Source organism: Battus philenor, unplaced genomic scaffold (assembly GCF_028537555.1).
Source record: "Battus philenor isolate CCGP_79_NKW_IND1 unplaced genomic scaffold, ilBatPhil1.0.hap1 SCAF_15, whole genome shotgun sequence".
Taxonomy (NCBI): domain Eukaryota; kingdom Metazoa; phylum Arthropoda; class Insecta; order Lepidoptera; family Papilionidae; genus Battus; species Battus philenor.
In genome coordinates, this window is record NW_027181677.1 from 13,230,902 (window position 1) to 13,255,834 (window position 24,933).

The 24,933-nt window shown below is 36.1% G+C and overlaps 1 protein-coding gene across 1 annotated transcript in view; it reads left to right on the forward strand.

The window, feature by feature from the left end:
* LOC137919030 (potassium voltage-gated channel protein Shaw-like) overlaps window positions 1–24,933 on the forward strand; it is a 170,235-nt gene that overhangs the window by 44,762 nt on the left and 100,540 nt on the right. Inside the window, exon 3 of the mRNA XM_068761993.1 lies at window positions 14,619–14,751. Coding sequence (XP_068618094.1) covers window positions 14,619–14,751 — 133 coding nt within the window. The remainder of the gene's footprint in view (window positions 1–14,618; window positions 14,752–24,933) is intronic.

The following is a 24,933-nucleotide window of genomic DNA, read 5'->3' on the forward strand; positions in this document are numbered from 1 at the left end:
TTATGAACAGTTAACATTGCCACCACAAATATTTTTAATTGTAGTGGCGTCCATTAGAGAACGTCGATCCTTCAATGATAACATTTGGTATCTGTTTAAAATCATTTTATAAGGATCCCGGGGGCAATGCATTCGGTAGTTCAGAATACGAAGGATTTTTTTTTTGTACTCTTCTAATTTTATTTTCGTAGACTGCATACAGTAGATAAAGATTTCTGAAATAATAATACGCGTAATGATAATGTAGTAAAAAAAAGCATTATCGAAATTGGGATATGTGCATATTAAATTTAATATTTGTTTACTAAATACACCTGTAGACTTTGTACAACCGAAGCTTATTGTCGCATTTCATCTCAAAAAAATATTTCAATGTAACATATTTCAGAGTTTATTTATATTACACTATATAGGGTGAATGAATTTGTGATTAGTTTGGAGACACATAAAAAATAGCGTGTGTGTGCGCGCGTTGGCGTGTGTGGGCGTGTACGTGCGTGTGTGCGTGAGTGTGTGTAAGAAAGAGAGTGCGTATAAGCGTGTGCGTGTGTGTAAGAAAGAGAATGCGTGTATATGTGTGTTCGTGCGCGCGCGCGCCTTTGTGTGTGTGTAAGAGAGAAAGTGCATGTGTGTAAAAATAGAGAGTGCATGTGAGTGTGTTTGAGAGAGCGAGTGCGGGTGTGCGCGTGTTCGTGCGTGCGTGTATGTGTGCGAAAGAGGTGGCTGTGTATGTGTGCGGTGATTTGTTATAGCTGTAGAAGCTTTAAAAGCGTTACACACAAACATATAATCACCACGTACCGTGCGAGTGAGAGGTACTAAACCTGTGTCTCTTGATAACGATCCAGTCTTTAACCACTGAGCAACCGCTGTTTTATATTCATTAACATATAAAAATATAATCTAAATGGAAATGAACGTACAAAATACCTTGCCCAATTAATATCCCGTCCAAAGGCTCTCATTACGCTAATATGGGTTATTCTAAAACAAATAACGCCGGCAATATTTTACGAACGAAACGTTTACGTTCAGTTAATTGATTATTGATTTCTAAACGAAATACAAATACCGTTTTTTCTTTTAATTTTTATTGTATTTATTATTAATCGGTTTTCATTATCTGTGCAATGAAATATGACATTCTATATGTTGTCACACCGTGGATACGGCTTTAAAAATATATTTCGTGTTAAAGTTTTGGTAAAATTCATGAGATAAGTATAAAAATAATTATTAATATTTTTAATATTTAAGTTTTAGCCTATAGCCGCCCACTGGAAGGCACATACCTTCCCTCAATTAAAGGGGGATTACAAAATAGCCAGGATTGAAGGCGGGTTGGCAATCGCAGTGGCATACTGCATGCTGCATATCCTCGAGAAACTTTTGTTGTAAGCAGTGGCAATCCTATATGATTAATGCACAAATTTTGCATACACACATACACACACACACACACACATATATATATATATACACATATATGTGTGCGATGAGTTCGTCCGGTTCCTGGCCAAATTAGTGGAGGATGCCCGAATGTACTCCCCGGTAGCTATAGCTGGAGATTTTAACGCTTGGGCAGTGGACTGGGGTAGTAAAGGTACTAACACTAGAGGTTGCCAGCTTCTGGAAGCGATGTCACTGTTGGACGTCGCCTTACTTAATACAGGCGATAAACCCACGTTCACAAGAGGCGAGGCGAGCTCAATTGTGGATCTCACTTTCGTCAGCAGTACACTGGCAAGAGGAAATAACAGTTGGGAGATCTCGGATACTTACACCGCTAGCGACCACTGTGCCATATACTGGGAGGTATCATGTAAGCCAAATACAAATAGAGTACCACACACAAGAACTGGCTCAGTGGGTTGGAGGACTAGCATGTATGATCCCGGCCTGTTCAAGATAGCACTCGAGGATCGACCACTGCTTTCCAAAAGTGCCAGTGAAAAGGCGGCTGAAATCATAAGGAGGCTGACCGAGGCCTGCGATGCAACAATGCCAAGGCGACGCAACAACAACCGAACCCCACCGGTGTACTGGTGGAATGATAACATTGCTGAGCTTAGGAAAATATGTGTTAAGGCGCGTAGAACCTCCCAACGGGCTCGGAAAACACCACAATTCGAGCAGCTCTACGACAAATATAAGGAAGCGCGATTAAAATTAAATAAATCCATTAAAGAGAGCAAGAGAAACGCGTGGAAAATATTGTTGGAAGAGGTTGAAAATAATCCATGGGGCAAGCCGTACCAGGTTGTAGTTAAACAACTGAGACATGAGAATACAACGCCCACTTGTCCTATTCTACTAGGAAGAATTGTCAGAGCTCTGTTCCCCACGCAACCAAAATCCTCCTTTCAACTAGGGATTGTGGATCCGAATGAAATCCCCCCTATTACCGAGAAGGAGCTAATGGTAGCATGCGGTAGGGTTGAAAGCTCCGGGACCGGATGGGATCCCCAACGTAGCTCTTAAGCAAGCTATTGTAGCAACACCAGCAGTCTTCTTGGAGGCCTACAATAGCTGCTTACTGGAAGGCACCTTTCCTACCGCGTGGAAACGACAGAGACTGGTACTTCTCCCTAAAGGTAAGAAGCCACCAGACGAGCCATCGTCATACCGGCCCCTCTGTATGCTGGATACTGCGGGGAAAATACTAGAACGTATTATCCACAGCAGGATCGAAGCAGCAGTTGAACCCCACCTAGCTAACTCACAGTATGGGTTCAGAAAAGACCGGTCTACGCTAGACGCTATAGAGCAAGTAGTCAATATAGCAAAACTAGCAGTGTCTGGGAAAAGATGGAAGAGAGGCTCGATAAAATACTGCCTGGTTGCCACCTTGGACATTAAAAACGCCTTTAACTCAGCAAAATGGGAGGTCATCATGGGGGCACTTAGTTCACTGAATGTACCTCTATACCTACGTAAAATAGTCGCTAGTTACTTCTCTGATAGGGTCCTCACTACGGAAATCGGGACGGAGGAGTACAAAGTCACCGGAGGCGTCCCACAGGTGTCAGTACTATGGCCACTTTTGTGGAACGCTATGTACGATGGACTCCTAAAGAAACATCTACCCAGCGAAACTAAACTCGTCGCATTCGCTGATGATCTAGCAGTCGTTATAGTAGCGAAACACGTGGAGGAAGTGAAGTGGGCATTTGAAAGATCCTTCCAAGTAATCATCCTGTGGATGAGGTCAGTCGGACTAGAACTGGCTGAGCAGAAGACGGAAGCAGTGCTCATTACTGGCAGGAGAGTTGCGGAGACCATCACACTCAATGTCGGCAGCTGTGAAATCGCAACTCAACCAGCTATACGGTACCTTGGAGTAATGATCGACCATAGGCTAAACTTCAAAAATCAGGCTGAGAGAGCAGCAGCGAAAGCGTCTCTGGTGACAGCTAAACTCTGCCGACTCATGCCTAATGTCGGAGGTCCCAAGCAAAACAGAAGGAAGTTATTAGCGTCGGTGACTACGTCAGTGCTTATGTACGGAGTACCCATATGGTCCGACGCACTGAGCAAACAGGAGTCCCGACGGAAAATCGCCTCTGTTTATAGAGTCAGCACTCTACGGGTAGCTAGCGCCTTTCGTACAGTATCGGAGGATGCAGCATGCGTGATAGCAGGTATGGTTCCTGTTGCGCTTCTTGCAGACGAAAGAACTGATCTGTACCGTAGCAAAAAAAGCAAATCAGACCCAACTTCAGCTGAACTTAGAATTCGGGGAAGACTGAAAAGCTTGCAACAGTGGCAATCGTCCTGGGATAAGTCGACGAAAGGAAAATGGACGCGTAAGCTTATACCAAACCTAGAGTCATGGGTGAACCGAGATCATGGAGAGTTGAACTACTACCTGACTCAGATGATATCCGGCCACGGCTGTTATCGAGCGTATCTCCATAGGTTCAAATACGAAGATTCCCCTGACTGTCCTAATTGTGTCGGAATGATTGAAAATGCAGAGCATGTCTTTTTCGTCTGCCCCCGATTTAACGAAGCCAGGAGGTCTTGGGAAGAAGGTGTAGGATGCAAAATCTATCCTGAAACTCTGATAGCTACAATGCTATCCTCGCCTTCGGCCTGGGAACTTACGAGCGCGTACTGTACGACGGTGCTAAAGGAGTTGCGTAAAATAGAGCAAGAGCGGAGGAAGTTGGCCTGAACAGCCACTCTATCAGAGAAAGCTGCGGCTAAATCCCCCCCGCGAAGTAATGCCTAACGGCCATGCCGTGGGGACCAGGGATACCGAAGAGAGAGGATTGTTTTTAGTCGGTATTGATCTAGATCGAGTCCGACATACGGGGCACCAACATCAGGCCCTATGATACGTAAAAGTATTTTTAAACCTCTATAAAAAAAAACATATATGTGTGCGTTTGTGTGTGTATATGATATCGAACCCACGATCTATATTCAAAAGTTTCAGTCCTCTACCGCTAGTCTGCCATTGCTCAACTAGGGTACATACATGCCATTTTCTTAAATGACAATGGAACAATAGAATGGAAAATCGTTTTGGCTGGTGTTTCTTGATGCTTATACATAATATTTCCTATATGGATTTTTCCCATACTAACTTATATCAAGGGAACTTAACAATAAAAAATGTGTTTTAAACTTTAGCTTGCTAGTCGCCTAGATCACTTTAACGTGACAATATCAACATTGTTTACAAAGCGTACATAATTTTATTTAAAAGTAAACCAAATATGAAAAACTTGATTCAAAGTTGTAAATACATGGAACTATTTTATTATATTTCTCTAAAACCATACTAGATGGCGCTAGTCAGTATGCCTTTTAGATGTAGTTACTGTTTTACCGACGTTCTCTTTAAAATCACTCTGTTTATGTGTAATACGTGTCCAAAACATAAATAATTCAATATCATAAAAATTGTGTTTCTTTCTTTCTTTATCTAGTGAAGTGAAGCCTAACATAGTGTTATGTACTGTGGGTTCTGACTCGAAATGTAACACCACTGGTTCATAAGGAGTTTTTTATTCACAAATCAAATGGTAACCCTACATTCACACATAGTATACTTTCGCTTAGTCTAAACTACACTCCCAAATCGCTTAAGTAATCACTGTTCACATAACTTGCCAAATAGTCACTTTGTATCACTGATCGTAGATCTTAATCTTATAACTCGAGAAACAACACTGAACTGTCGTCATGGGGAGTACACTTATTTATACTACGGACAAGGTTCTAGTAAGTTCGAGATAGTACTCGGTAAGAATTTTCGAGAATCTTACACAAATAAATTATAAATAACTTCAAGGTCACGCGTGTCCTTGATCCTAGGGTTCAGTGTTTATTGTTAAGAGCAGAGTTCCCCAAACTTTTTTATGTCGTAGACCCCTTGCCATGTTTTTCCGTGTTGGGTAGACCCCCTATTTACCTGATTTCTTGTAAATTTCTAAATGTAGTGAAGTTTAGTGTTAAAAACTTAAAGTAAAAACCCATGTTAATTTATACATTTATTAATTGAATTTAAATTAAAACTTCTCAAAATAAAATTTTGTATCTGTTCTGTAAAATATATGTAACATTAAATAAACATAAAATAAACTATATATAAAATAACATAAGCAATAAGTCAATATTTTTAGTGAGAAGGATTAACCTGATGCTTTAATTATAAATTATCAACATTTGGCGTCAATTTTGTAAGGGTTAATCTTAAATTTCATAGGTATTTTTATAAATAATGTAAATATTTTGATATTATAAGATAGTATGATGTAAGTAAATAGGTACTATCAGTGTATGTGTTGAGATCCACTATCGTGGACCCCCATTTTCATTTCATGGACCCCCAATTTTTTTTCGCTGACGTAGACCCCTTGCAGGTTGTCACAGACCCCTAGGGGTCGATATAGACCACTTTGGGAATCACTGGTTGAGATGGTATTGTAACTCATGCTTTGTTATAGTTAGAAGGTAAACACAAAAAGGAATTTTTTGCTCATTAATTTAAGATTCAATTTGAAATGTACCAATGAAATAGCGCTACCAATTCGTTGTGAAGTCTTCGCTAATATATCAGACGCTCGTTTCGTGTCATATCTGCGCCCGGATATAGCGTAGGATATTACAAAATTTATACGGGCTCGGCATCCAGACATAAAAATGTAAAGTATGTCTATAACTTCTTTGAACGCTTTCTCCGGGTTAAGTGTTCCCCGCCATATTAAATCGCATTTCATATTGAAATAAATTTTTTACAATCACTTGACCAACACTGCGGTCAGCTGTGTGATACGATTTTCGAATAATACTATGAAACACTGATTTATAAATTAAAAAAATAATAAAAAACAAAGACATAAATAAGTTGGAAAATTAAAAAATATTGAACTGTTTTTTTTATTAAATTTAATAATAAAATTAAAGCTCGAGAACTATTCTTACATCGTATATATACAAGATGAAAGATTATCAATGTAAATGAGTGTAGATATAGCTAATCTGTTGACATTTATAGTATAGTACAACGTATACAAAATAAAAGGGTTCCGTATTATTAAATAAGGTGTAAATATCTTAACACGTTCCGTGCCGCGGAATTTTTTAAAGATTTTCCATTCAGGCCATGTTAGGCGTATATATCCCACACTTTAAAAATTAAAAGTCGTTTAAGACGACTACAAAGATATAATTAGCGGGAAAAAGTTATAAATGTTATGAAGTTATCCATATTCGAGCCTACAATTCATTTGTTTAAGAATCCTTTGTTTTTTAATGAGAACTGCTAATGGCCTGAACGGAAAGTGCAGCGGAGGTCGTATACGCCCCACATGGTATGATATGTAGTAATATAGTAATATATTTTTCAAAATTCGAACTACTACATATAAATTAATTAATTACAATCTAATCAAGTTTCATAGACCCGAGGCTTCTTTTTTAAAAAGTTCTTCAAGAATATATTTCTAATTCTGTTTAGTTTAGTTTAGTTTAACTAGTCTAAGAGTCGATTTGTGGACTCTGTGAGTCTGATCTAGTGATCTTGTGAGCAGCAATTTCACAACTGCCATCGCTAAACCACTCAACACGTGTTTTACCCCTCCACGGGCCATCTTCAGGAGTTTTGTTACACCGATTCGTGCTACTCTGTTTGGCATTAGTACATTAGTACTCTGTGTTTGGCACTAATTAAAGAATAAAAATTATGGTTTAAGTTACAACAAGAATCGTATTATAATTCTGCAAAATATATTTTCGGCGGTGACTAGAAATATATTAGGTTTTTATAGATGAAAAATGCGCCGGCAGACATATATAGCTTAGATCGTACGATAAGAAGTGAAGTTTACTTCATAGCGAGCTTAAAGCTCGGAACAAAGAGCTTTCGCATATCCGTGTTTGAGATGTGGATCCATTTCAATGAAAATTGAAATTCGCTCTTACATAGAACACTGCAAGAGACGTTCGCCAATAACGTAATCTAAAAGGTTCCATTATGAAAACATATTTTAATAAATGCTTTTATTCCTATTTTTTTATAATTAAAAAAACCTTATAGAGCCTGATTGGTTCTAGGTATAAAATCTTTAAAGGGATGAATATATATAGATCTACTAGCTGATCCCGCAAACGTTGTTTTGCAAAAAAAAATTTAGGGTTGATAGTAGAGGGGTGAAAATTTAGGGTTATATGTGTTTTTGTATGCTGTATCATAAAAAAATTAAAACAAAAAAATTCGTCAAGAAATTAAAAAAAAATATTTAGGGGTGGACCACCCTTATCATTAAAGGGTATGGAAAATAGATAGTAGCCGATTCTCAGACCTACTAAATACGTATATAAAATTTGGTAAAAATCGGTGAAGCCGTTTCAGAGGAGTTCAAGTTCGAACACCGTGACACGAGAATTTTATATATTAGATATAGAATATTTAGATCTGCCAGGTAAAAACTTTGAAGCTTTTACATCTACTTCCGATCAACCTGTATAAAGCAATAACTGAGAAATATTTAAACAATTTTTTTTATTAGAATGCATTGGGCCAAAAACTTTTATACAAAGTCTGCAGAATATATACTAAATGACAGTTAATTTTAATATTCAGTAATTATAATTTAGTAAACGCTTTTTCATACTGTAATCATTTTATAAAAGGTAGTTTTATTTTTCTTAAATGGCAACACACAACCGGTAAAGGATTGAGAGTGGTGGGGGTAACAGCGTTTCGATTATTGAGTCGGGAGCTCGGTCACTCGTTCGATAACCATCGAAGTGATAAGTTGTCTTGTGGAAAGTATACTAGTTGGCCTATATGAGTATACTGTGCTGTGAATTGGATTTTTTCTGATAATACTATATTGTCATTACGATATTTATTATTTCTGAAACCATTTTTGATTTTCCTTTACCTCTTAAATTAACTCTTAACCTCTTAAATTTTTTTTACTACTACTACTCCGCTAGCTCAGTGACCCAAAGTGGGTCTTGGCCGAAGCGAGAGACTTCCACTTTCCTCTATCTTGCGCCATTGTCTGCCATTGGTTGACATTCAATTCGCGCAAGTCTGCCTCAACGCGATCGATCCAGCGATACCTGGGTCTACCCACTGGTCTTCGACCCTTCGGTTTTTCCAGGTACGCTACCTTCACGTTCCGATTACGAAATTACAAAACCGAAGAGAATTTTTTTTTATCAATAACAAATTATTCTGTAAATTATAAAACACGGATTTTGTTAATCAAAACTTTGAATACCACTGTAACGTAACAATAAACATATATTTACAATATAAATGAAAACGGATCTTTAGTTGAATTTCTTTGTCATTATTAGAAATTATTGCAGACGGCTGTCATTGCGCAGAGCGGCCATACGCAAATCAATTCCCCCGCGCCCCGCACCTAAAGGCCCCCACCCCGCATCCCGCGTCCCAATATCTCTCCAGCGCGCAGGCTCTCTCGGACACGGTACCTGGTAACATAGTATATTTAGTCCGTATATATTCATTTTTATATTCTTATATATATTTCTAATCAATAAACGTGTTTGTTTACTTCATCGTCCTGCGTGTTCCTTTTCGTAGTTAACGTGAAAAGCGTCTATCTGGAACGAGAACGGAGGCGCAATAGAAATAGTGAAGGGAAAATATGGGGGAGACCTATATCTAGCAGAAGACGTCTCACGGTTGAAATGATGATGATTACATTAAAGTGGTACTATATAGTGTTATACAGGATGATTAGAAACCCGTGTAAAACTCTACAGGCGAATGGCTAGATCATTTACTGTCTACTATTGTTCAATGTTTAATAAAAAAAGTTTAATTAAATTATACATAGGTAATAATGAAAACGTAATAAAATAAAGCTTTTTCAAATTTTAGTTTACTACATATTAAAATTAATTATTGTTCGCTACCTGTCCCTGCAAACTTTATACTACCTGAAGTTATTATCTTGTCACATTCCTATAGAAATGTTTGATGTTTCAGAGAGATCACTTTATAAAAAGTGATCTGAAAAAGCTTCAAAAGGTATAAAGCTTTTGACATATAGGCTATAAATCCCTTTAAAGCTTCTATGCGTATTTCCAATCATCTTGCGTTTATTGTTAGTGCTCTGTATTGATATAGTATTTGCAAATCCTTCTATAACTTGATCACTCTCCGTTCTAATTTGTCGTTGTAAATAAGACTCAAGCAGTGGTAGCCAGGTGGTAAGTACTAAGGCTTTCGATCTTAGGTCGCGGATTTGAGTCCCGGGACACATACACATACACATATAAGCAAGAAATGGACTAATATATAGTTACTTCCGCTATGCAGCAGTAGTCGTGCAATGAAGTGCATTCACTTCATTCCACGACTACTGTTGCATAGCGGATGTAGCTATATATTAATCCCTTTCTTACTTAGGATGGACTTCCGCAAAGTAACGCCTGAATCGATTAGATATTTAAGATCAGCATGCGTAGCTAAATGCACTTTATTGCACGACCACTGCTGCATAGCGGAAGTAGCTATATATTAGTCCCTTTATTACTTAGGATGGACTTCCGCAAAGTAACGCCTGAATCTATACACATATAATTCACGATTTGTGTATTAATTACAGAGAATGGGCAGCAGCGTCCTCTGTGTACCAATAATACCACACTGCGATCGCCAAATCACCTGCCAAGCGTAGCTACTATGATATATAAATATCTTTGGCAAAGGCTTAAGGCTTGCAGGGGACGTGTATAGGCAAAATGAATCCCACCAATGGAAGAAAGATGTCTTGAAGTAAAATTTAGAGTAGAAATAAATAAATAAAAATTATCAGACATTCGAAATGACATATGAGTGGGAGAAATACAAAATCACAATTCGTTTATTTACCGATAATGTTTGTACAGTGAACTCCGAACCAATCATAATAACTCTTGGCAGCTTATCGTAAACGAGTCAATAAAACTTAATTGATAAGTCGACCTCCATACGTTGGCTTTTAGAAACATTTCCAAAGGTCATATATGGTGTGTTCTATTTTTATTTCAATTGCTCCTTGAAAGACGTTTAGGACACGTGAAGTTCATATCTCCAATCATTAAGAGCAATACTATGATTTAAAGTATAAATAATTACATTAATAAAACATTCGTTTAAACAAGGTAATATCCTAGTATTGCAAATCTAAAACATTATTATCATTTATCGATCCACTTAAATTCCATATAGAACCTTAATAAGTTTTAATATATACCTAAAATTCGAAATTCAAAATATATTTATTCCAGTAGTAATTTACATGCGTTTATGAATCTTCGATTATTTTAAAATTATAAGTAGTAAGCTACCACCGAAACGCTTATATGTTAAAAGCTGGCCGAAAACTGAATGGTTGCTTATTTAAATGATTTTTTTTAATATTTAAATTATAATATCAATTGAGTCAATCAATCATCGAGTACTGGTAGCCCAGGGGTTGAGGAATGACACTTGCGATTGTAGGTCGCGGGTTCGATTTTTGAGATACGATCTACTCATAGCAAGGCATAACCCTTGGCGTAAAAATCAGGGAGGAGTCAATAGCCTCCCTGATAAGCGAAAAAGAGACCAAAAATTCATTCATCACCCTCTGTATACAAATTATAAATAATGCTATAGAAAGAAATAAAAAGTAAATATTGCAAATAAATAGATAATAAAGAAAAAATAAAATCAAAATAATATATTACAGTATTACTGTGATATAAAATAATTATAGAATCTAAGTAATAAAAATGTGATATAAAATAACAATGTAATTTAGGAAAATGTAAAAAGAAATGAGGAATGAATGAAAGGTGATACAGAGCAAAAGGGGAAGACAGTAGAATTGTGAAATGAAAGAATAGACCGAAAGACAATGTGAAGTATGAAAGAAGAAAAAGAAAATAATAAAAAATTCTGTGAAAAATTAAATAAATTTGCCCAAAAAGTCCCTGTCCCACAAAAGATAGGGGGTACGAGAGGCCCCCAATAGCGGGGGCCATAAAAAAAAGTCATAACCCTATTTCAAAGATATCTATGAGGGGAATTACCAAAATCGCCACGCTTTGGTTGGCGATTGCAGTGTGGTATTGTGTTACGCAAAGGACGCTTCTAGAAATTTGTTTGTGAGCAGTGGCAATCCTATATAATTAATGCAATGTGTGAATTATATAAGATTGTATCCAAGGAATAGAACACGCCTACGAACATAAGTTTCAATTCTCTACCACTGGACTACCTGTCAATATCTTTACTAGTTGTATAACATCGCCGAATGGTATTTATTCAAAATTACGAATTTAAAAACTCAATTATTTTTGTGTGTGACTTTTAACCGTCAAATCGATGTAATGTCAGAATAAATATAAAGTGAAAAGATTTTTACGCTGATAAAAATAAAATGACATGTAGGTTTGTATGTATATATATATAAGTATTCTTGTATATGTGTATAGTAAGGTATGTATGTTTATGTGTACGTATGTATAAATATTTATATAAGTATGTTTCTATGTGAACATGTACAGTTATGTATGTATTTGTATATATATATATATACATCCTGAACATGGTCTACAAAAGTGTAAATAAATATATAGACTTGAATGTTTTCGGACCGCCTTTCACACACACACACACACATATATATATATATATAAGAAAATTTTCCGTTCTTTATAGTTATGCGAAAGAAAATTCAACAGACTTAAACTTTTCTATGTAACATGGCTAAGTGTTGTGTAAGTTGTAGTGACCATAAAATTCGATGTACATGAGACAAAATAAAGTTATAATGGTGTAACTTGGATCATATTAACTTAGTTCAGATCTCCGGGGCGAAGTAAGTAACAACGACACTAATGACGTAGTCTTTCATTTTTATTACGTCACGTAGAGAGAAAATGTTGTTACTTACGAAAATATTGTTTTCTTTTTTTATTTTTAGAAAAAGACGATGGGGAAAAGGATAGTATTGTACCTGATGTGTATAATGGCTAATACCTTTTTGCTTTTAATTACACCTTTATTTTGTTTTATAATAAAATTTTAATCTGTCGATGTAGAGATCACTTGCCAAATTCGGAAAGCTCCGAAATCTTTTCTTCACCAGATTATTACAATGTTTGATGACGAAGGTCTTTGACCAATGTGTGTTGCCGGCGATGGCATGTGATTTGGCACATGGTCAAATATGACGTGCCTCATATAAAGACCCAATGTCACCGAGAGATCAATGGATAGGGCTGTGCTCGGAATTTAGAATCAAATCAAAAATAAGAGAATCTGAGAGAGAGAGAGAGAAGATCAACCCAAGAGAACCAAGATCACCGATATAGCTCGAATAATTACCAGTCTGAAATGCCAGTAGACGGGACATATCTTTTGTGCAACCGATTAACTTTTATCATATTTTTAGTGATACATATCCCCAGTCTTTTTATTCTAATATCTATATAGTACAATTTATTATGAAATCTGAACTTGTTTTTGAGGCCTTTCACTTCTATGATATTGAGGACAGAGACAGTTTCACTTAATATTTTTTTCAGTGTATGTTTATTTCTCTCCTCTTCCATTCTTCACAATCTCTGTTACCTTTCTCCTATCATTTTTAACATTTTCTTTCATTGGCATAGTGTTATTATGGTCAGTTATCTTCAAATGTGGATCCTAATTCGTTGAAGTTACCCCATTTCTCTTCCAGAACTTTCTATATTTACCTGTGTTAGTAATTGAGAAATTATGCAATAAAGTATAAATAAATAAATAGCATCGTGAACGTTACAATAAAATTTCTCTTTGTCCAAATGAAAAACATAGAGATGTGATAAAAAAGAGAGTTTTACGCTGAAAAGAAAAACCAGCGAAGTCGATCAAAGGATGAAGCGCTTCAATGAGTGCATCTGCGGCTGAAGCGCTACAAGTTATTGTTTATTATTTTTATGATTCCGCTTTAAGCGGCTGAAAAATATTAAAGGGAATGTCGGCTTGTTTTTTTATTGACATAGTGCTACAGAATTCTTGCTTATTGTTTTATTCAGACAAGTGTAGAGACTAATTTCAGACTATATTTGTGCTACAGAAGGGAAACCTTGTAAGATAAGAACTAAAGACTCGGATAAAAATGCTTTATTGTCTTTTGAAGAGTTTACTGTTCGTGAACAGCATATAACATGTATTTTCTAATATTTAAGGATAATTATTGACCTCTCAAATATCATTTATCGGTTCTAATCGGTTTTAATTTCAGTCATATCGTTAGTCCACTACCAAGGGCGGCTTAACCTATAGTGCGTGGTGTGAGTGCCGGTCTGGCGTAAAAATCAGGGAGGAAACAATAGCCTCCCTAACATGCGACGAAAAAACCAAAGAACAGTTCCTCATACTTTGCAAAAAAAAATAAGAAATGTAAAAAACGAAAATCAAAAATTGCAAACAAATAAGACTGACAAAGAAAAGTAAAAAAGTGTTATAGAATAATAATACAATATAAGTTAAAAATGTGATATAGAATAATAATAGAACATAAGTTAAAAATGTGATATAGTATATAAGAAAATGTAAAAGTAATGAGGAACGAATGAATGGCGATACAGAGTGAAAGGGACAGACTTGATTTGTGGAAAGAAAGAAATGAACGAAAGATAATATGAAGTGTGAAAGAAGAGAAAGAAAATAAAAAATCCCTGTCCCACACCAGATAGGGGTACGAGAGGCTCCCAATAGCGGGGGGCATTAATAAAAAAAAGTAAATGGTGTGCAATGCATACGGGCATCGCCAAAAAAAGGCCGTAACTAAAACCATACTGTAAGCTATATCTACTTATAAAATAGCTTGTTGGAATTTGAAAAAACTTTCTTGTTACGACGGCAAAGGAACCACGTTCAGGCCTAGGGAGCGCCAAGATTTCCCTGTCCACTACTGGACATAGACTTCCCAATGGATTTCCAATATGGCTAGTTAGTACTGCTACTACCATTTAGAATCTACTTACAGAGATAATAAAGTATATTTACTGAGTCACTTTAATTGTGCTGCACGTTTGTTATAATTTTAGGTTCTCTTTCGTGACAGTGATTTGAAGACGAGAAAGTAATTAATTTTCTTTTCCAGGACCGGAAAGCTGCATTACCCCACCAATGTCTGCGGGCCGCTGTTCGAAGAGGAGCTGGAATTCTGGGGGCTGGACTCTAACCAGGTGGAGCCGTGCTGTTGGTCCACTTACAGCATACACAGAGACACACAGGTTGGTGAAGGTTTTTCATTTATTGACTGAGAAACGAAGATGGGTGATGATGAAAGCTTGTCAAGTCAGTCAGTAGTTTCTTTTTATGTCCCATTTTCATTTGAAGGTATGTCCACTCATAGCAGCACGGTGCAAGTGCTAGTTTTTTTTTTTACAATTTTATCCATCATATTTATATTACATATTTCACATATATTATCTATTTCACCTATTTTATCTATCATATCTATTTTATATGATCTATTTGATCTGTTTCATGCCTTTCATCAATTTTATCTAAGTTATCTAATTTATCCAAGTACCTGTTTTATTTAAATAACTTTGTAATCACAAAGAAAAATGAAGTTTCCTTTTAAGTATTGCACAAAAATAAATAATTTATTCGTGTCGGTGATCACATTCATAATAATATAAAGTATAATGTAAGTTATACATACAGTGATTATTGTATATCTCCCGTAGATATCTTTTGTCTATAGGCTAATATTCGACTACCGTTACGGTTTCTTTTATTATGCGATTTGCCGTAGGTAATGTTTCTTGTGCATATTTTTACAGCAATTGACCTTTATATTTTATTATTATTATTATGCTAAATTTGTATAATAGGTGGTAGACATCTTGAACGAAATGTATGTACGTACACCCTACAGCAACCTCTCCGAATATAAGAGAAATAAGAGAACTTTGATATATAGGTTATAAGATATAAAATTAACCAAAAACAAGCTGATTAGTGGTGCTTAGCGAATGAGTGATATATATATAGACTAAATTGCGGTAATTGAGGATGGAAGCGTATGAAAATAACAAAAAGAGAATTCATAATTTAATAAATAAAAATAAGACTGTTCCCGACAAAATAGGGGGCGGAAAGAGAGATCCCCAATAGCAAAGGCCATAAAAAACTGTCCTCTCCTTCATGTCTCTCCATCCAAAGGTTGTCTGGTAGAGTTCGACTCCAGCGATAAGACCGCCTCTTGTACCATATGAATTGTTTCTTTATTATAATTATTGTATATGGTGTACAAAAAAAAGTGTGAATAAATAAAAATATTTTATCTAATCTATAGTATGTAAAATAAGTAATTTTGAATTTTTGTAAAATTCTGAATTCTGGGATCATTCGATCTATTATACCGTCTTAAACCAAGAACAAAAATAGACTTTGACATTGAAACTTTCTTGGTTAAAGTTCATACCGTTCGTAATGCAGTTATAATGGAAAAGTTTTTAAAACAAAACTTTCAATGTCACACAATGAAATTATTTCAAGAATAATTGTCTTTTCATAGACCACCACTTATTGTTGAAAAACGAATATTTGTATGATAATAATCCTTGACAGTGATGTCGATTATCTTGATTTCATTTAGGCTATATCTGATAAAGTTTTTATTTATTTAATATTCTTTATTGTACACGTTTACATACATTTAATAAGTTTTACAATAATATACAAAAAAGTACAATGGGCGGTCTTATCACACAAGGCAATCTCTTACAGACAACCATAGTATGGAAAAGGTAAAAAGTACTAATAATGGGTAGTTTACGTGTACAAAAGTACATATTTACAAACAAACGAATATAGACATACTTAAACATACATACATACGTATATAACATATATACTTAAAAACCATGTCTATGTTAAACTAAATTAAAAGATGTGTTGTTGTGGAGTTTCTTTCTGCTTCTTCTCCACAATTATAACACCTTGTGAAGCAGAGTAGAGTCAAAAATAAAAAAAGATTAAAAAATAAATAATTCGACAGTCAATAAGAGTTCTGTTAAAATTTCCATTGTTGAATAAATGAATTTTATCTATACCTTCATCACTGGAAATCATAGGATTCTCTCAAAGATATCTATGAAGGATATATAAAGCCACGCTTGCGTACGCAAAAGGCGCTGCTGTTTATCCTCTAGAAAGTATTACATATATATACAGTATATAATAGAAAATTCATGACCTTTTTGTTAATTTAAAGGTAATGAAGGATAGCGCAAATTTTGATATAGCGCGCAAATTAAGTTTATGTTTAATATTAATTAGCAAATTTTCATTAACTTATGAAAAATTCTTATAAAGATTTTCGTAATAAGAAAAACTAATTTCTTAATTTAATTTTTCATATACTCTACTTTGTTAGATGATTATATAATATACATATATACTTAGTCTTGCCATAAATATTGTTATAAAGAAAAGCACGATTTTTTTTTATACGTAACATTTATTCCTTTCATAGTGAGTTAGTTTAATACATCAATATATAACTATTAAAAATATACAATGTTTATTCGAAGTGGTCTCCATTGGCTGCAATACAGTCTTTTAAACGTTGAGGCCAGTTATCAATAGCAGCACGAACTCTTTCTAGAGGAAAATTCTTCACTGCCAACCGAATGGATCGTTTTAGGGACTCCAAATTATCATGGCGTTTAGAGCAAGCCTTACTCTCTAAAACTGACCATAAATCATAATCCAATGGATTTAGGTCAGGACTTGACGACGGCCAGTTTTCAGTGCTGATAAAGTCCGGAACGTTAGTTTTCAACCAAGATTGGGTGGATCGAGCTCTATGACCCGGTGCCGAGTCTTGTTGAAAGCACCATTCTTTGTTATTGAACATGGTGTTAGTTAAAGGCTTAACTACCGTCTCAAGAATGGTATTTTGATAAACTTGTGCCGACGTTTTAATACCTTTTTCACAAAAATATGGCTCAGTCACCCCTTCATAGCTAACACCCCACCAAACCATCACTGAAGTGGGATAATGCCCACGTTGTACTCTGTTTACTAATTGCGAAGCTTCTTTAGAGCTTCCAGCATAAATACGGTCATTTTGTTTATTAAAATACTGCTCAATTGTAAAAATTTTCTCATCCGTAAACAAAATTTTTTTGTGACCTCCCTTTGCGTACCGCTTAAGTAGTTGTTTGGATTTTACCACCCTATTCTTCTTTAAATTATCAGTTAAGAAGTGACCAGTACGTCTCTTATAGGCTGCAAGTCCTAAGTCATCTTTTAATATACGCGACATGGTTCTAGGAGCTATCTTCATCTCCCGAGATAAAATCTTTTGCTTACGGACAGGATTTCTTCGAATTCTTTCCCTAACTGCTTTAATCACCTTTTTCACACGAACGGTACGTGGACGGCCAGATCTTTTTCTGTCACAAACAGAGGAGGTATCATTGTACCTATCAATAGCCCGGTAAACAAACATTTGACTAATACCAAGCGGGTGGAGGGTTTTAAAAATTGCACTTTTCTCCATACCTACTTTATGTAAGGCAATCACAGCGATTCGGTTCTCTTTATCACCCCACTCCATTTTAATATAACAAAATATTTAACAATATAATGGCGCGAAAATAAGAAAACACATCAAGCAATCATATAAAAATGACAGATTCCAAATTCAAACGTAATATTTTCTTTTTTTGAATAGTAACAGTATTTATGGCCAGACTAAGTATATATATAGTATATATATATATATATATATATATATATATATATATATATATAAAAGTAAATACACGAGAAAGTATTTTATAAAATTTTGTAAACTTTTATTATTATATACTATATAGTCATCGAATAAGATAGCGCAGTGGTTAAAATCGTCTACATTGGGTCGTATATATCACAAGTTCAATTTAAAGAAAGCGCAATTTATATATATATATATATATATATATATATATATATATATATATATATATATATATATATATATATATATATATATATATATATATATATACACGTAAGTAAATACACGAGAAAGTGTTTTCTAAAATTTTGTAAATTTTTATATATGTATACTATATAGTCATCGAATTAGATAGCGTAGTGGTTAAAATCATCGACATTGGATCGTATATATCACAAGTTCAATTTAAAGAAATTGCAATTTACTTTATAAGCTATGCATTTTTACAGCATCTTCTGAGCTGAGTTTATGAAGCGGAAGGGACCGGGCACTTAAAAAATTAATAATAAATAAAAAAACTGGTCGGGCGTGTAGCATTTGCATGAAAATGTTCGCATGTAGAAAAGCGCTCTACCTGAGTAGAGCTGTGTAGTGTAGTGTGTTGATGTTGTGTTGAAGCTACACCCTTTAGACGGAAACGTGGACTACAGGCGAACTGAGGAGGAATCCGGATCCAACTTCCGTTCACCCACGCTGTTCGCGGTTGGGGAGCGGGCGAATGCTCCCTAAAAACGAAGGTGGTGATGGTGTGATGGTATTTGGTTCTGTTGTGTGCAGGTGCAGTGGAGTAATCTAATAGGGATTCTATGAACAGCAACGTTCCATACTTAGATCTTAAAGTCTATGCCTTGCAGGGCGAAGGTGTCACTATCCATATATTTATAACAGGTAAAGAGGGTTCTTCTTCTTCTTGAAGTGCCTCTCCAACTAGTGGAGGCTGGCTATCAGCTTCCTGCTCTCTTCCTTATTTTTGGTTCTGCGTAATAGCTCAGCAGCGCTGGCGATTCCGGTCCACTCTCTAATGTTACGAAGCCACGACTTCTTTCTCCTACCAACCATCCTTTTACCAGCGACCTTTCCCATAAAGAGGGTTGCTTAAATAAAAATTGTAACAGACAATTATATAAAATAAATAGCTTAATATTATAACATATGGCATCTCACAAAGTATTTCTTATTTTATCTTGAAACGTTCACCCAGCTGTTACCATTCCTAAGGAAAAAGTATAAAAATGCGCATATCTACTAACAGGCTATTACTGCGTGTTGAACTATAAGGGAGACTGCTCACTGAATCGTAACATAACATGACCGTAATAGGAACGTGACAGTCACGTGAAGGAGCATGATACAAAAAAGGAATTTAAAGGCACTTTTGAATCTCCAATTATATAACATCATTAGTAGTAATCTGCTACTGGTTCGTAATCCTGATCTGCTGAGAAGAACCTGCCAGAAACTAAACAGTTGCTTTTTTAATTAAATTTAACAATTTGTTTAATACACTTTGATCAAAAAGTAGAGGGAAATTGTCATTTAAAACTTCCAGGCATTAGGAAGGGAATTTTTTTATAGGTTGGTAGGACTGTATATAACATTTGCTAAGCGATAGTTGTCAAAAGTTGGAATATCATTTGGCACAGTCCAAACCATTATGAAGCATGTTTTGTGTCTCAAATGCGTCAAAATTAGATAAGTCGATATCATACTGCATTGGTTCTTCGCGATTTTTTTGCGAAAAACTAGACTAGTGTTGTTCTTCAACCAGTGTATTCACGTAAATAGTCTCCGTGCGATTTCTGATTATTAAGCAAACTTAGAAGGTTAAAGCTGAGATGCCATTTTAATAAGAGTGAAGAGATAAAAACCGAATCAAAGATCTTGTAGCCTATACGGAGAAAAGACTATTCCAGCTGCTTCGAGGACTGGAAAAAGCGTTGACAAAACTGCGTTTATTAATTAATTCATGTAAGAAAAGAACCAATATTTAGCCACTTCCGCACATGCAGTAGTAGTCTTGCAATAAAGTGCACCGCCCGCCAGCCCGCTGATAAATGCGCATGCGGCAAACAATGCGAATTACACAACTGCCACCGTTAAACCACTCAACACGTGTTTCACCCCTCCACGGGGCATCTTCAGGAGTTATGTTACATCGATTAGTGCTAAACATAGAAGAATAGAAGAATACTCTGTTTCCTTGGTCCTTTTCTTACTAAGGATGGACTTCCGCAAAATAACGCCTGATTCCATTAAATTTTAAATAAATTCATCTTGCTGTTTGATTACAGTAGTATATAGGATTCTTACCCATTAAAATACCTTCGGTGGTTGTTTTTGGTTCTCACAGCCTATTCATGGTATCTGAGAAGAAAGCGTTTTTATATTTATTATTTTTATCCCACATTCTCCTTCCTTCCTCCATGTTTTATTTTGTACCATCCTTTTATACTTCACGAAATCCACTTTTTATCACTTTTACATATTCTTTCATCCTTTGTCTTCCATCCCTCATCTATATTCCTATCCCCATAACACAGTTTTTACATTATCACAATTCTTAAGTAATAGATAATTACAATTTGACACTTCTCCTATTATAGGTCTTTTCAGGTAATGTAAATGTGATACAGTGAAATGGGGTAGCATGTAGAAATAAATTTCCATCTCTAAGTAAGTATTGTGTATTATTAATTAAAAAAAATTAATAAAAAATGTATTTGCGGACGCCATAATTCATAAATAAAATATAGACGATTTCAATAAAAATAAAAGTAAGGTATAAACTTTTTACAAGTGCGCTCGTGTAGTTTATGGCGGATCTCGTAAAAGTTCCAACACGGCCTTGAACTTGCCAGCCGTTTGTTACGTAACGGACTTTCACGGACTTAAATTTCATAATTTGAACACGTATACATTTAAAAAAAAAAACAGTATTTAATTTAAATTAGTGACATCGAATAGAACAGGTTTGTTGGAATTTATTAGTTCTATCTGAACAGATGAAATTTGTCAATAGCACAAATAAAGAGCCTTTCTGTTATGTTAGCTGCACAGTAACCATGTATTTATTTGAAGAGTACGTAGATGTTTTACGTATACTTGCTGCTATGAATTTCCATATTGCAATACCATTCTCATTTCGCTGTATTCACATCTCTTTACTTTCGAACGCTTCGATTCGTCAAAAGGAAATTTAGACAGTACCCCCATACCACGACAACACTACTAATAAATACAAAAAGAACAAATTTCATCATACAGGATACGAGACGTGGTCACTTACGACGGACCTCATAAGGTACAAGGTCACACAGAGAGCAATGGAGAGTGTTATGCTTGGAGCTGCGAGATCGAATAAAAAATGAGAAGATCTGTAGTAGAACCAACGAGGCACATATTGCAACTGATGACCGTTGGAGCCGAAAGGTTATCGAGTGGTTCCTCAAACAGGTAGATGTGGCGATGGTTGACCCCCCCACTAGGTATACCGACAATATAGTTAAGGTTGCCGGAAGTCACTGGATGCGAACAGCTCGAGACCGATCATTGGGGTAATATTTGGAGTAGACTTATGCCTTGTAGTGGACGTCTATCAGCTGAGAAGAAAAATAAGATTGATAATCAGAAGCTTAGGTTAGGTTTCCCCCGGATTGAGAGGATAGCGGGTGCTATGCACAGACTGCTTCCTAATCTCAGGAGATCCACGGAGGAAGTCCGCTGCTTCTATTCAGATGACGTGTCGGAAGAGCGCTATGTGCGCAGACGCATCGTTGGAGCGATCCTGCCCGTATTCGAGGCCTGGATGCAGCGACGAGACGGAAGGCTTACCTACAGCCTTACGCAGGTGATCACCGAGGACGGTTGCTTAGTTGATTACCTGTGTAGGATTGGACGCGAAGCGACGGCGAACTGCTTCCACTGCGGTGGGGCCGCCCAGGATTTCACCTTGCACACGCTCGTGGACTCCCCGGCGTGGCAGTCGGAGCGGCAGATCCTGGCGGACGAGATCGGATAGGACCTTTCCTTGCCAGCAGTCGTGTCGGCGATGCTGAGCGGGTCATCGGCATGGAGGGCCGTGGTCTCTTTCTATGATACCGTCATGGTTCAAAATGAGGCGGCTGAACGGGATCGGCAGAGGACAGATCTCGTTCGGAAACGACGACGTCAGCGCAAGGACGCGCCTCGTGACGACCCTCCGGTGAATGGCGCTCCCCTATTATAAACAGGGCTTTCGGAGTCGCGGTAGTTAAGGGTGGGGGCCCTAAACTCTCACTAGCTTCGGCGACTCTGAGGCGGACGATGGTTTGACGTAGTCTCGAACCATTGTGATAGCACCACGAGGGTTCGGGGGTAGCGTGAACTATACACGCATACCCCAGAACGGGCTATCTAAAATAGCACGGCGCGAGGGAAGACCGCGTGCCAATCCCTGACCGGTAAATATCACGGTCTCCCGTATAGCGCAGAGAGGGGTTTCAGTGAGTAGGAATGCCACATACCCCTGTCCTCCCCCAGAGGCGGGGCATCTTGAACGTCCGGAAGATTTCCCCCCGAAACCAAAAAAAAGATTAGGTTAGAAGGACATTGATGATAAACAGGAATTTAATCAAAATCTATTATAAATAAGATTAAATATCTTTTTTATGTATCAGTACTGTGTGATATTCTCATGATATTTCCAGACATGGTATTAAAAAAGCCAATAATTAATAAACATTTTTTTATTTTAAATTCATCAATATATGATTTAAGTAGCAATACCGGTCGAGTGTAATTATATTCGACAATGTTCTTTGCAGTAACTGCTCTGAAAACGATAGACAAGACTAAAGAGTTTTTAATCAATTGCGGTTTGACTTCTCGCCTCATCGATTAGTCTTAGATGTTCATCGGTAATTATTTAATTAAATGATTTCACTGCACTTACTAAAATATTGTAACATGGTTATTAATTATCTGTGCTTTCACCATCAATTTATATGTGCCCCCTCCATAGATTTAAAAAAAACCGATTGAAAAGGTCCTGCATCGAGTGACTTTCTTCGAACTTAAAAATTTCTGTTCACCTTGTAGATGAATGTACTACGTAGCATTTTCTAATCTTTGGTCTTCATCATCATCTTAAGACTCAAGTGATCATCTAGTACGCTTGGACTACCTATTACCATTTCAACACGCCAAACTCCTGTACAATGTCGGGTATTTTCATCCTTCTGCGTATATCTTCATTCTCGTTCGATCTTCGTAAAGAAATTTCCATAAAGAAATTATTTTCACAGATGAGAAGAATGCAGGCTTTCAAAAGCCTACATCTTGAGACTGTAACATGAAAGCCTATTTTCCAAGACTCTTTTACATATGTAAAGTCTAAAGAGAAACTTCGTAAATTCGAATCAGGACATGTTACTCTCAGATTGGACATAAAAACTTTAAATTTTTTTAAATCTAAAAGTTGCGACCGCTATTTGAAATCTATGCTTGATAAAATTGAACCCATAATACATTAGGATTCAGGTCACTACACTTTATTACCTTAGTATAGATCAGGGCTGATCAAACTCCTTGATAGTTGGAACCATTTTTCGAAATATATAATTGTTCGCGAGCCGCAATTGAAGTTACACTTATGCAAAAATGGTATAAAAATATATACGTCTTTGGAAAACATATAAGTAAAGTTATAGGTTGTAAAATGTTTTTTATTTAAATATTAAAAATTAAACGCAGCTTTATTAAAAATACTTAACATTTCTCGATCATGATTAGCAGAGTTAAAGGTAAATAATTACAAAAAGCAGGTAGAACAGATCAGAAGAGGTAAAATAATGTAAAACTTGCCACTTTAATATTTAATGGAATCAGGCGTTACCTCGCGGAAGTCCATCCTAAGTAAGAAAAGGACCAATATTTAGCCACTTCCGCACATGCAGTGGTAGTCGTGCAACAAAGTGCACTGCCCACCAGCCCGCTGATAAATGTGCATACGACAAACAATGCGAATTACACAACCACCACCGTTATAACACTCAATACGTGTTTTACCCCTCCACGGGGCATCTTCAGGAGTTATGTTACACCAATTAGTGCCAACCGATTAGTGTCACCCTGTTTGTTTGTTGTCTTTTGTTGCACGACTACCACTGCATGTGCGGAAGTGGCTAAATATTAGTCGTTTTCTTACTTACTAAATTATGGATTATATCTTTTATATTATTTTCCTTTATCGTAAACACCGATATTATTTATTTGTTTTTAAAATACTTGTTCGTAAATTTTTTTAATTTAATGACACTCGTAAAAGCGAAATTGGAACTCAATTTATTTATCGATGTCTAAAAATAATCCTTCAAAGAGCATATACCGTGGACCGCAGTTTGGACACCCCTGGTACTGCGGCATAACCTGCTCTTTATGGCTCAAAACAAGGAAAGGTTACATAAGTATCCCTTATCTAACTTGTTTTAAGCAGAAAAAGTTTACCTTGGTTAATAAAAATGCAAAAAACATACATTGAAACAGCGTAAAGATATGAAAACAGCACATGCTAACTGTGATGACATAAAGCGAATATAAAGTCAGATAAGTAGGGTAATGTATTTACATTTGGCTGAGAGTAAGCATTTAAGAGACAAACTATTCTAAATTTAAAAATATTTATAGCAGACTCGAG